The 14191-nt window shown below is 46.0% G+C and overlaps 1 protein-coding gene across 2 annotated transcripts in view; it reads left to right on the top strand.

Moving 5' to 3' along the window:
- The first annotated feature begins 626 nt into the window (after positions 1–626).
- ADCY9 (adenylate cyclase 9) overlaps positions 627–14191 on the top strand; it is an 82550-nt gene continuing 68985 nt past the window's right edge. For both annotated transcript variants that reach the window (XM_056502952.1, XM_056502950.1), the window contains exon 1: positions 627–3040. In XM_056502952.1, coding sequence (XP_056358927.1) covers positions 1342–3040 — 1699 coding nt within the window. In that variant the 5' untranslated portion in view covers positions 627–1341. The remainder of the gene's footprint in view (positions 3041–14191) is intronic.

Here is a 14191-nt window from a genome sequence, read left to right as displayed (position 1 = left end):
CACAGGGGACGGTCACTGCCCTGGTCCTGCTGGCCACAATATTACCAGTATTACATTAGCACCATCGGCTTTATTTTACGGCATGGTGTGTTCTTTAGAGAAGGGACTGCAGGAGGAAGAACGGCTGGAATGAAGTGCTTCGCTGGGGAAGGCTCACCTGGAAAAAAGTAAACGGGATTCAGGGAAGGAGAAGCCACAGAAGGAAGAACTGGAGCTGGGCTGAGAGGGATGAGGTGTGATCAGTTTGGGAACACCACCTGTGAGGAAGGGTGAGGGATGCAGAGCTGGGAAGAGGAGAGGGAGCTATAGCACCAGCAGAAACCCTATGAAGCACGAAAGCCACGGTCCATCTGCGCGAGGAGATAATGAAACTGAGGGAGCGGTGCAGGCGAGATAGCGTCAGCCATAAACAAGCGGAGAACGAGGAGAAAAATAACCCAGCGAGTTTGCAGCGGGGCTCGGGCTGAATTGTTTGGCAAAGTGCGTGTTGTCTGCGCATGGCAAATGTCAGCCGGTGGGGAGGGCGGTGGCGGGGGCAGCCCGGGAACCCCAGCCCCGCGGACTGTCCCCGCTGAGGGGCCGCCCGGCTCCCGCCACCCCTCGCTGTCCCGCGCCTGCCTCACCGACAGTGCCACCGACATCGCGCCCGTGGCTCCCTGAGGGGACCGTCCCCGCTCCTGCCCGCGCCCCTCGCGCTGAGGCGGGAAGTCTGTGTTTGTGTGTGTGGGGGGGGCGCGCTCCCGCCGCGCCGCCGCGCCCAATTGGCCAGCGGGGGCGCGCGCCCGCAGCCCCCCCGAACCCCCCCCCGCGCCGTGAGGAAGATGGTGGCGGCCGCTTGAGCGCGTCCCCGCGCTCCCCTTCCTCCCCTCAGACGGGCGGGCGGGCGGAGCAGAGGGGAGCGGCTGCTGCTGCCGTCCCGGCTGGGCGGGCGGCTGAGGGCGGGAGGCGGCCCCTCGGCGGCGGCTGTGCGGGGAGGAAGCGGCGGGCAGCTGCAGCCGACATGGAGGAGCGGTCCCCTCCCGGCGGGGGCCCGGCGTCCCCCCCGCGGGGCTGAGCCAGCGGCCCGCCCGCCCCGCGCCTCAGGAGGGCTGCGGGGGAGCGGGGCCAGCGGCGGGCGGCGGCAGCCCCGGCCCGGCTCGGCCCAGGCGAGGGGACTATGCGGGGCTGCCCCGGCGCGCTGCGTGCGGAGCCCGGCGAGCGGCCGATCGCCGCGGCGCTGCCCGGCCGCCCCTACGCGGCGCGGACCGGCGGAGACTAGAGGCGACTCTGCGAGCAGCCCGGTGGCTTCGGCAACCCCAGAGACCTAAGTCCGGCGCGGGCTCTTGAGGAGGAATTGACAACATGGCTTCCCCACCGCACCAGCAGCTGCTGCATCACCACAGCACCGAGGTGAGCTGCGACTCCAGCGGGGACAGCAACAGCGTGACGGTGAAAATCAACCCCAAGCAGCACCAGGGCTGCACCTCTTCCAAGCACTGCAAGTACAGCATCTCCTCCAGCTGCAGCTCGGGGGAGTCGGGGGGCACCCGCCGAGTCGGCGGAGCGGGCGGCAGCGGCTCCGGCCTCCGCCGGCAGAAGAAGCTGCCGCAGCTCTTCGAGAGGGCCTCTTCCAAGTGGTGGAACCCCAAGTTCGACTCCAACAACCTGGAGGAGGCTTGCATGGAGAGATGCTTCCCGCAGACCCAGCGCAGGTTTCGCTATGCCCTCTTCTACATCGGCGTGGCCTGTCTGCTCTGGGGCATCTATTTCGGCATACACATGAGAGAGAAACAGATTGTTTTCATGGTGCCGGCTCTGTGCTTCCTCCTGGTATGTGTAGCTTTTTTTGTGTTCACTTTCACTAAGACTTATGCCCGCCATTACGTATGGACTTCGCTGATTCTCACCCTCCTGGTGTTTGCTCTGACCCTCGCTCCGCAGTTCCAGGCTCTGAAGCCTGTCTCAGGAAGTGGTGACATGTCCAACCGGACTCCCCCGGCAGATCCCACAGACACTTGTCTTTCTCAAGTGGGCAGTTTTTCTATGTGTATTGAAGTGCTCTTGTTGCTCTACACAGTGATGCACTTACCCCTGTATTTAAGCTTGTTCCTGGGACTGTCGTACTCGGTCCTCTTTGAGACCTTTGGTTATCACTTCCGTGATGAGAACTGTTTCACACCTCTGGGAGCTGGTGCGGTTTACTGGGAGCTCTTGAGTAAAGCCTTCCTGCACATCTGCATCCACGCCATTGGTATTCATTTATTTATCATGTCCGAAGTCAGATCAAGAAGCACATTCCTGAAAGTGGGGCAATCCATCATGCATGGAAAAGACTTGGAAGTGGAAAAAGCCCTGAAAGAGAGGATGATTCATTCTGTTATGCCAAGAATAATAGCTGATGACTTAATGAAGCAGGGGGATGATGAAAGTGAAAACTCCATCAAACGTCATTCCACCTCAAGCCCCAAAAACAGGAAGAAGAAGCCCTCCATACAGAAAACCCCCATAATATTCCGTCCTTTTAAAATGCAGCAGATCGAGCAAGTGAGCATTTTGTTCGCAGATATTGTCGGCTTCACGAAAATGAGCGCCAACAAATCAGCCCACGCCCTGGTGGGACTCCTGAACGACCTCTTTGGACGCTTTGACCGTCTGTGTGAGGACACTAAATGTGAGAAGATCAGCACTTTGGGAGACTGCTACTACTGCGTGGCGGGCTGCCCCGAGCCCCGGGCTGATCATGCCTATTGCTGCATCGAGATGGGCTTGGGGATGATCAAAGCCATCGAGCAGTTCTGCCAGGAGAAGAAAGAAATGGTGAACATGAGAGTCGGTGTTCACACCGGGACAGTGCTGTGTGGCATTTTGGGAATGAGGAGGTTCAAGTTCGATGTGTGGTCCAACGATGTCAATTTGGCCAATCTGATGGAGCAGCTCGGGGTGGCTGGGAAGGTCCATATTTCGGAAGCTACTGCCAAATATTTGGATGATCGTTATGAAATGGAGGATGGAAAGGTGGTTGAGCGTGTTGGTCAGAGCGTGGTAGCTGACCAGTTAAAAGGTACGTGCTTTTATTTTGTGCTTGTTTTTTCTTTTGTTAGTTGCCCCAGTGCCTGCTTTGTGCTTGCTGACCATGTTTTACATTTAACTCGGTGTTCTGATGATCACAAACCCCCCGGGGAATTACAGGATAAAAGATGACACGGAGATGAGTGTGAAAGATCATCAAAATAGGCTTTAAAATTCAGTGCTCCTTCTGAGAGTGTAGTCTTGTAGGGAGGAGAAGGTTGATGTGTTTGCTGTCTGCAAAAGGTTTTTGTTTCACTGTTGTGTGTCATCCTTTAATTCAGTAAGTAAACTTGTTAATTGACTTCATGTACCATACAGAGAGCATATGTGTTTTGCAAAATTATGTATATCTGTGAAAAGGTTTTTTTTTGGCATTGGGAGAGTTGGGACTGCGAAGGCATTTGGGAAAAATGACAGCTGGATTCACAGAAAGAAATGAGCACTGTAGATTTGGCAGTTTGATATGGCAAGTTGTTGCAGTTTGGAGTTAGGCTGGAAAAAGTTACTCAGGTGGCTCAGTGAGCTGGCAGATGCTCTCATTTCTGCAGCTCAAAGGATCTGGGGATGAAACGGCAGATTTGCCTTTTGGAGAAGAAAATGAAGGATCCTCTGCTTCCCTTTGGTTAAGAGTCTGATTTTAATTTTTTTTGCAGTGTTAATATTGAAGTGAAGCTCTTGGCTGCTTTCTAGCAGCACTTAGAGGCGCGTGCAGCAGGATTGTAGGAGCTGAGGATTTAATTGTCTCTTTTGTCAGAGCTGTGTCTCTTCAGTGCCGTGCCTTTGTCTCACAGGGAGATTGTTGTCTGCAGTGCTCCTAGTCCAAGGTAGGGAGCAGATGGATCAAAATGGGAGTGGAATATGTAACAAACCCTGTCATGCTCTGTGAGTTTATTCCTTCTGCTTATAAAAGTACCCATTTTGATGAAGTAAGCTTGAATACTGAGTGGAAGAACCCGAAGGAGTCATAAACTGGCATTGTGATGGAGGAAGGAGATATTTGTGGCAACAAACACAAAAGGAGGCCAGGATGGTGGTAGAAAGGTCAGTGAGTAAGGACGTGGGGTGAGCACTGCAGAGCAGTGGTGGCAGTGGCAGCCACTTGCCCCTGGCAGGTGCTTGTTTTGATGTGACACAAAAACTTATTTTTGGTGAGCAGGCTGTCCTGCAGCGGAGCTGCAGCGAGGCTTGGGGCGGGCAACGACATCAGCAGTGACATTGGTGCCTGGGAGCCACAGGGCTGAAGCAGATGTGTGTCCCTGGGCTTTGCCTTGCTTTTCAGCTTCTAAAAATACAAATTCAGTTAATTTCTTTGAAAAGTGTTGACATTGATGTATTTCAGTGGGAGTGTGCTTTCAGGAAAACAGCATCAGATGTAACCTCGTTGTTACTCTAAGATGAATTTTGCTGTTCGAATGGAAATAAATTGAACAGGTTGTAGAGAAACATCCCTGTGATATTTCCCTCTTCCATGTATCTTTACAGCCAAATGCAGTGTGAAGGCTGTGTTGTTGCAACAAATAAAATTCAGTACTTCTGCTGCATTTATAACTGTTCTCAATATTAATCCCAAACTGATATGAATTTAGTTGTGGAGGCTGATGGTACTGCTCTTAAATATTCTTATTTATTTGTTTATATTTTCTAAGAGATCACAAGAGCACTGTGTAGAGCAATTATACCACATGCCAGCAGTGGGTTTTTCATGGTCTTTCTCAGATTTCTGTCCTTGGTTACATTTATCATGAGAGGGCACAGGCTGCTCTGCCTCCTCCGTAGAGGCTTGGATTTTGCAGCTCTGAATGCCTTTCACAGCTTCTGCTTCAGCCAGGGTACTACAGATGGACAAACTGATATCCAGTCTAGATAAGGTGAAATTTGCTTTGTGAACTGATATTTAATGGTCTCTTCTTACCCTGAAATGTAGCTATGAAAGCAGTTGGAGCATGTGGTAAAAATTACTTTAACGAGGAATATGGGTTGGGCTTTGCTTTTCCCCCATTTCCCTTCTGTATTTTTTGTAGAGCTGTATTCAGCTGCCATTTCTTACCCATGTTTTATGCAGTTAGAGAAATCAGAGGCTGTGTGTAAGCCAAGCAGACCTTTGCCATGAGTGCCCTTAGCCACAGGTTTGTAGCACACATAATCTGCTCCCTCCCATGCACAGACCCTCAGGGGTTGTGGTAGTTTGTGGGTTTGGTGGCAGCTTCAGAGCTGCCCATTTTTTTCTGTTTCCTCAGAACTTTGTTCTGCAGCCAGATTACTCAGCTGATGGTAAATGCCATCAGGGGAAAAAATACATCAAAGCCAATGATAAAAGCCATCAAACAGCAGTGCCACGGGCTGATGTGTAGGATCTGCTGCAGGGGAGGGTTTTGTTAGGGAGCAGCTTTGAGATTTAATAAGGGAAAGTGAGATTTCACCTCTTAGTTAATTGATCTCTGCCAAGCACCTGCTCAGCTCTGTGAATGGAGGTGCTGTTAGGAAGCTTTGCTTTACTATTTTCCCCGAGAATCTGTTGATAGTAGCGATAGAGAAGAGGAAGTTTGTAGTGGTTGTTTAATTATGTCATACCCCGTACTCTCTTCAAGTATAAAAGTGCTGTACAGATAACAGACATAAGCTTTGTTTCCCTACCAGTACTTCAATTCTCAGCTTCCTTTCAACCTTTGATATCTTAATTATATCCTATTTTTTATGCTGCATGTCTAGTATATTATCTCTTAATTGTCTGAGCTGCAGCAGTTGTAGCTATCTTTGAGGCTGAGTCAACAGGAGCAAGTAAACTCTTCAAAGAGCAAAGTAGGAGGTGCTAAGCACACGATGTCCACGTTCTGCACACTTCAGGACTTCTACCTAGCACTGCTCCTGGAGCAGGTCTTGGAACAAAAGCACCTCTGTGGCTGGAGCATGTCAGGCGTGCTCCTGGAGCCAGTCCTTTGGCTCAGTTCACCCTGAAGGAATCCAGCTTCAGCTCTCCACTGTGCACCAAAGCAGGGTGTGGAGGAGTCACTTGGGCAAACTGCTTCAAAACCCTGCTCTCCATTCTTGAAATACTCAGGTTCATGTCCCCTAAGTTCTCCTAGTGCTCCTCTTCCTGTTTTTTGGAGATGAGGCAAAACTAAATTTCTTTCTGTTTTGTGGCTCACTGGAATATTAGGATGGGAATATCTTTTCTTCCTCCTTTACTTCCTTGGCTCCTTAGTGCAAGCAGTGGGGCCCTGGTGTATTCCCTCCTGGTTCTGACTTTGGAATTAAATAGATGGTGTCTGAAAAAAAACAAAAAAGGAGAGCTTGCCAGTGATGCCTTGCAGTATTTTTGCCTGACTGCTCTATGTTTTAAGATTCCTCAGACCCCCTTTTTTCACAGTATCTGATCCCCTTGGATGCGAAGGGAGTGCAGGAGAGCAGTGTTGCAGTGAATTTTTGAGGTCTGCATATAAACCCCAGCCATCAGTTCAATTATATCTTCCATAACAACTTTCCTGTAGGATTTGAGACAATTCACTTCTTCTGTTTTCTTGCAGAGTTTTCTGGCAAATAAATTTATTGAAGATTATGAGATACTGAGAGTCACATAACACAGGTTAATGTGCCCCTTTCGAGCTCCGGAGGCAGAGATCTCTTGGGATATAAAAAGTTCTGCTTATGGAAATATTTTTGTTTTGCTCTGTTCTTCCTGGTTGTTTGCATTTCTCTCTCTTGTTGCTTGGGAGGTCACAATTTTGCTATTTACCAGCCAGCAACTCTTCCAGAAATACCAGGGTCACCGGCATCTTGTTTTTTGAGTGCTCAAAATACGTAAGCATGTTGGGGCAAGAATGCTTTCTCTGTGTTTATAGGGCATAGCAGAGCAGAACCATGATTTTATTTGGGGCCTCTCTGTGTGCCCTGGTACCCAAAATAATTCCCAAACTTTCTGCAGCCAGACATCTCCTTGTTTAGTTTGCCTCAAGGAGTGGCTTTATTGCTCTATTCCTTTTAGAAGCTCTTGACAATACAGCCACACTTTCCTCTTTGATTTTTTTTCCCCTTATTTCATCATGGAGAAAATGGTAAGGGGATCTTGTGCTCTCTGTCACCTGGCTGAACCAGGGCTGGTGGCACAGGGAAGGTTGGCTTTCACAGCAGGAACACCCACCAGTTCACCTGTGGCCAGCGGTGGCTGTTCCTGATAAAGCTTTTTAAAGATCTCCAGCTGATGTGCTGTTTTCACTGTTCTCTGTGGTTCTTTTAATATCTGCTAATAATCGTGTTTCTTAAGTAATAAGTAAATTGGTTATAAAAGTTACCATTTTGCGCAATGGTGAAACCTTTTAGTCTGTGAATAGCCTGGCTCTTCACGGGGTGGCAACCATGGCACATGGGATGCAGCTCTGCTTGGTGACTTCCTAATCCACTGCTGCTTCATGTTTGGCTTACAGGGAACAGGGCATGGGTATTCCTGAAAGGCAAAAATCTTGGGTCAGGTTATGAAGAGATAAATTATTGAATTTTTCTTCCCTTCCTCCCCTGTGTGGCCGGTCAGGGCAGAGCACCCCTGACAGCCCTGGAGTGTGCCCTGCCTGCCCTGAGTCCCTGTCCTTTAGCAGTGCTGTGCACAGAGGACCTGTGGCTGTCATGTGCCTCTGCAAAAGGTAGAGGAAAGATCAGATGAAAGTTTTCCTTGGCTTTTTGAGCCCAGCCTGCTGGGCAGAGTGTAAATCTAGAAGGCTTGTGCTCGTGCCAGCAGGATGGCTCTGCAGAGAGCTCTGCAGATTCAGCTTTGCTCTGGGGCTAAGGGCAGCTTTAGTCTTTAACAAGTGAGGGTTTTGGAGTCCACAGGGGGGGTTAAGGTGCTTGTCTTGTGTCTTGCCAGCTGCTGTGCAGGTCTTTCTGTTCAACTTCTGTTTCATCATGTTCCATAAATGTAAGTCTTTAGATACAGGCTTTTTATATTTATTGCACTGGCTTGTGACAGACACTGTGATTCTGGATTTCATGTGTTCTGATACTGATCTGATGATCAGGCAAAAATAGAACTAATGTCCATATTTTTAAAAAGTAGTAATTAAGTAAACACATGTATGTATTTCTACTTTCCCACAAAGAGATTTTTGAGTGTTGACCATGACAGAAAATTCTGGTGACCAGTCAATTTATCAGTTTTACATAATCTGACCTATTAACTGTTGTTGAGGTAGTGGTTCATGATCTTAAGTGTGACAGTGAAAATAAAATATTATACACAGGTTGACTTCACTCCTGTATTTCAAAAATGGAAAGTGTTCAGTGACAGATAAAGAATAATAATTAAAGGTAATTTGCACAAAGGCATATTGCCAAGGAGAAGCAAATTCTACATTGATGTAACATTTTGACATGATCTGTAATTTTACCGTGTAATAGCATAAAGAAATGGAGATAAATAGTGAGTATACTTGCTCAACCTGGTTTCTTGTCAAGTCTTCACTTTGTGAAGATGTCTTTCATAGCTATAAACAAAAGAAAGAACTTTCTTGGTAGGACAACCTAGTGATTATTGAGCTTTCCAAATATGACTTGATGAAATGACATAAATTTTTCTCTAAGTAAACGTGAGTTGGTGTGCAGGTATTGCTCAGATTGCTGCCAGACCTGGACAGGAGGGTCACAATTTCTCCAAGTTTTGAGGAAGATTTTTTTGACTTGGTCATAATTTTATTTGTGCAAAACCAAGTAGAAAAATCTCTTCATTAAAAAAATTTACACTTATGTTGCTTTTATTGTTTAAGAGAAACCTGGATGTTGCACTTGAGGCTTTGAGTTTTGATAACTTGTTTATAGGCTAATTTGACTGGACACAGTGAAAAAATAATTTATAAGAATAGTTAGAACTTGTGTAAGGTTCTTCACTTTGAAGGGGATGGAGCCTAGCCTTAGCTAACCATACACTTTGTTTAACAATGTGGGCTTGGTTTCAATTTCTCAGGTACTGACACTAAGTAACAAATAAGTCAAGGCAGTACTGGGGGTCTGGCTGTCAAGTGTTGCAGCTCTGCCTGTTTAAGCCCTTTAACCCTGAACCACTGTGGTGTGAAGGAACAGTTTCAACAGACCTTAAAACATTTCATCCTGCAGGAGCTCAAGTGAGCATGGCCTCAGCAGAATTTCCTTCCAGAACATGGGAAAAGTGAGAGCTGAAATCTCAGGTCCTGTGATACTGGAGGGACACCATGGCTTCTGCTGCATTCTGATCATCATCTGCAGAGCCTTTAACCTGTGTTTCTGTCACCCACATCTGGGTGCATGATATACACAGGTACCCTAAAAATTACAAATCTGAGCTTCCTTCTCCTGTTTACATCAGAAAGTCTTAAGAAGTAAGGAACTGTTTAAATGCGAGAGATTGCCTTCTTTAAATGAAAGGTTTGACTTGGTTCTTTTTGGGGAAAAAGATTGATGGAAAAGACAAAACAAAGTCAAAGACATGTAATTTATATTCATCTTCAGTCGTGAGGAGGATGCATGATTTGAATGGGTTGTTTAAAACTCTTTTTGCAGTTATTTCACAATATGTACTTCACGTCTGCTGGCAGGCAAAGAATATAAGAATTTGCATTCACCACTTTTAAAGTACGATTTCTCTGGATTTCAATTTGCTGGAATATTATTAATATGAGGAAATTAGAATTATTTCTTACCATCTACAGTTTGTGTGTAAGCTCTCTCTCTTGGTCCTGAATCACAAGCCCCCTCCATCCATGCTGGCTCTGTAAGGAGAGACAGCCATTCCTCTTTCCGTTACAGCTGACACTTGAAAATTCTCGGCTATTTTTAGATGATTTTCAATCTCATTTCTGTCCTTTGAAAAGAAAGGAAGAAAAAAAAAATTCCTAGCCTTTAAATTTTTATCTTCCAGTGGGAGTTGCTTTTGCAGAGAAGCCAGCTAGTCCATATAGCCTCATTAACACATTTTAACAGGTTCTGTTATATAAGTTTGCATTATTGTGATGGCTCTTTCATAGGTTTGGAGGGAACTGTTGGAACTCAATTTAAAGAAGAGGCATGCAGGGTTTGAAAGTGTAGCTGCTTACTTCCAAGTAATAATTGGTGAAAATATAAAGTGATACTTGGAAAAGAAACCTAAACTGGGGCTGTATCATGGAATTACAGCTCGTTCTTTGCTCTGAGGTCGTGTTTGGGCACGGTTCTGTCTTAGGCAGCAGCACAGATTTGGCTGGTGAGGTGATTCTGGCAGGGCATTTGCCAGTATTGGACTGCACCAGAAATCTTTACTGCCCTTTCAAGCAAAATTGTTTTCACCAAATTAATATTCTTTTTCATTTGCATCCCCAAATGTTTTAACCTTGAGCAATAAGCCTACTAGATATATGGCTTGAGGGATTGGTGTTTTTTCATGGTTCTGAAATTTCTTTGTAGAGGAACAAAATGTTCTAGATACATTTCTTCAGCTAGCATCCCTCAGGATCAAAATCTTCCTCTCAAGTGCCTGTAAATTTTTGAGTTTGTGTTTGCTACAATAACTTACTGTGGGAATTCTTGGCAAACCATCTAAATAATGATTATATTGCAAGTCTTTATTTCACTGATAGCACTTTCTGTTCCTCTTGTTGCACGTCTAAAACTGTTGCCTTCAATTTGACATGATAAATTTAGAAATCACATTGCTGTCATAAAATAGCATTCATTACTTATAAAATCTTCAAAATTGGCACAGTCCAGAAGAACTGTCTGTATAAAGTCCACTAGCTTGGTGATGGGATCTTTCCTTCTGCCTGCTGCTTAACATGTGCAGGAACATGCAAACAGAGGAAAAGTAACATCTTGATCATCTGCTCATGAAAGAACAGTTTGCTTGCTTTTGTTGTGGTTTTTTTTTCCCCTTCAGCTGAAGTTAACTCAAATCTGCTTGTGTGGATGTCATCACAGGCTGGGATTCCCAGAGCTCCTGCTGTATATGTGATTCCATAAACCAGAGGTCCTGCCACTGCAATGGGGGCAGAAGGGCTGTGCAGAAAAGAGCCCAAAAGCATCCAAATCCAGCTGTCTCTGTTTATAACCACTTATTCCCTTCCAGTGTTACTAATTTATAGGCCTTGATGGAAAGGCCTTCAAAACAGAGGGGAAAAAGTGGAAAGCAAAACTAACTGATAAACAATACCACAATATTAACATTTATTTGTATGTTTGAAGGGACAAAATTGTTGTAGTTTGACTGCGTTTAACTGCACAATAAGCTAAAGAAACACTAAAACTCTCAACAAAACCACATGATAAAAAAAAAATAAAGTAATTGAAATAAAACATGCTATGAAACATTCACACAGACCACAGGAAATGTATGAAAACCTTTTATATTGGATGCTTAATTCTTTAAGTTCATTAGATGAATGAGGACGTCTGAGTCAGAAATGGGATCTTTGCAGTTGTTAAATGTGCAGCTTTGCTGTTTGACTCAGATGCACATGCCTGAGAGATGGAGTAGAAGTTACTTTTTGGTTGTGCTTTTTTCAGAAGACCTCCCTGGGAAGCTTTTCCAAAGGTGTCTCCTGTAGTTCTTGGAATGAAATTCTTGCCTTCTCTAACTCGTGTTTAGTGGAGGCCTGAAGTGTGTCCTGTAGGTACTGAGTGTCTCTAACCTCTGACTGACTTGGACCAGTGTCCAGCAGATAAATCTTTTGGAATTGCTCAGGGCCTGACAGGAGTGGTGCTACAGGCAGGATGTAATGAGGAAATGTTTCTGTATAAGGGCAGTATTTGCAAAGAGACCAGGTACAACATCAGCTCCAAATTTCCTTTGTTTAGACAGTGTGATTCTTGGGAAGAGCTGTTCCCAGCAGGTCTGAGTTCAGCCTGTGCTCAGGGAAGAAGTGGCCACAGGCTTCCAGGGCAGGGATGGAGACTCTGTGGTGTCACACACAGTGACTGTGTACCAGCACATAACCAGGCTTTGATCCAAGGCTTTTCTAGCTTTTCCCATCTATTTCCAGTTTTTAAAAATTGTCTCTTATTTGGAGTGGGTCCAGAGGAAGCCACTAAGTTGATTAGAGGGATGGAGCACCTCTCCTATGAGGAAAAGCTGAGGGAATGGGGAATGTTCAGCCTGGAGAAGAGAAGGCTTTGGGATGACCTAGTTGTGGCTTTACAGTAGCTGAAGGGAGCTGACAAGAAACATGAAGTGAAACTATTTATGAAGGCCTGGAGGGACAGGACACAGGGAATGGCTTCCCACTGCCAGAGGGCAGGGATGGATGGGATATTTGGAAGGAATTGTTCCCTGGGAGGGTGGGCAGGCCCTGGCACAGGGTGCCCAGAGCAGCTGTGGCTGCCCCTGGATCCCTGGCAGTGCCCAAGGCCAGGCTGGATGGGGCTGGAGCAGCCTGGGACAGTGGGAGGTGTCCCTGCTCATGGCAGGGGTGGGACTGGATGGGCTGTAAGGTCCCTTCCAACCCAAACTATTCCTTGATCCTGGGAAGTTGATTGCATCTATCTGACTTTCTGTTTGGGACTGACCTTGCTGGTAAGATCTGTGTTATGAAGGAGATTCTCTCTCATGCACATCTCAGTTACTAGTGAGACAATATGAATAATGTTTAATGTTTTACTTGCTGCTTGGCAATGTGGCATCATCTAGAAGCAGAGAGTGTTCTTCAAAATACCACGTGAGGATGAGAAAATTTATTGTAAGTTGTTTCATAATTCCAATAAACCATTTTAAGAGAAACATACACACCCCGTGCCTCACCCAAGGTTCTGGAATCCTTAAAGATCATCAAGTAAATTTTTCTGCTGAGAATGTTAAAGTAACATATACGTCTTTTTATGAAACATTGCTGCTGCTGGAATTTGCTGTGGATACAGAGATAAACAACAGGTCTGCTAGTCTTCATTGAAGTCACGTTTACCTGTGTCAGATACTTTAATTTGGTAGTTGATGATAATTTTCCACAATTAAGTCCAAAAATCTTAAATTACGTAAAGCTGTTGAGTTCACAGAATTATGGAATGGTTTAGGTTGGAAAGGACCTTGAAGATCATCTGTACCTTGGGCAGGGACACCTTCCACTGTCCCAGGCTGCTCCAAGCCCTGTCCAGCCTGGCCTTGGTCACTCCAGGGATCCAGGGGCAGCCACAGCTGCTCTGGGCACCCTGTGCCAGGGCCTGCCCACCCTCCCAGGGAAGGATTTCCTCTCAATATCCCATCCAGCCCTGCCCTCTGGCAGTGGGAAGCCATTCCCCTATTCTCCTGTCACTCCAAACTCTCTTTCCACATGTACATGTGTATATATAGCATTTCAGTAACTATGTGCACCCTTAGATTGTTTTTTTTATGTGAAAATTATCTGAGTTGCTGCTGCAGTCTGTTATTTCTCCATAATCAGATGCTTGAATCGTGTTTAGTCAGCTTGGAAAACGTGTTTAATTCTTGTAGCACAAATGGCTGCATGTTCATGAACTGGGAGACACTTCTTACTAAAAGCTTTTCTCTGTTCTGTTTAATAGGGAGCATGATAGGATTTACCTGTTGGTGGTAGAAGATGGGAGCTTCATGTCAAGAATGCCATTTTTTAAGTGTGAGGGCAGGAGATATCATCAGGAGGTGGTGGTGGGTTCTGAGCCCTGATAAAGCAGTGGGATGATACTTTTGCTTTGTTGCTTGTCCCTGCTTGGGGATAGAGCCACTTTGCCATGGCTGTTGGCTGATCAGGAGTCAGGAATGATTTTGTGTCCATAATGGGGTACTGCAAGTGAATCAGACCATACGGGAGGCATTTTTATCAGGCACAGTGTTTTCTGTGTGTTCTAAAAACCGCGTGCGTGATGTGGCTATATTTAAAATGGAGTACATCTGTTATGCATTTAATTCTTTCCAAGATTTCAGGAGGTGACAAAGTTGGAATTTGTCTTAAAATTCAGATTAAAATGTTGTTTTTCCAAGTTAGGAGATTAGCCTGCTCGGCTTCCACCCTCACCAGTGCTACTTTGAAGCAGTGTATTTGCAGAGCACTTCAAGAAACGGTATTAGTTATGTATTTTGGGATTTAGGTTGTGATGGGAGTTGTATGATCCTAATATCAGCCACAGCCAAGCATGCAGCCAAGAGGGTCATAAATTACTGTGAGTTGTGCTGCTGCTGTCATGGAGCGGGATTGTGCTGACGGGG

Source organism: Oenanthe melanoleuca, chromosome 14 (genome assembly GCF_029582105.1).
Source record: "Oenanthe melanoleuca isolate GR-GAL-2019-014 chromosome 14, OMel1.0, whole genome shotgun sequence".
In the NCBI taxonomy this organism is placed as follows: Eukaryota; Metazoa; Chordata; class Aves; order Passeriformes; family Muscicapidae; genus Oenanthe; species Oenanthe melanoleuca.
This window is presented reverse-complemented; position numbering and strand designations above follow the sequence as displayed.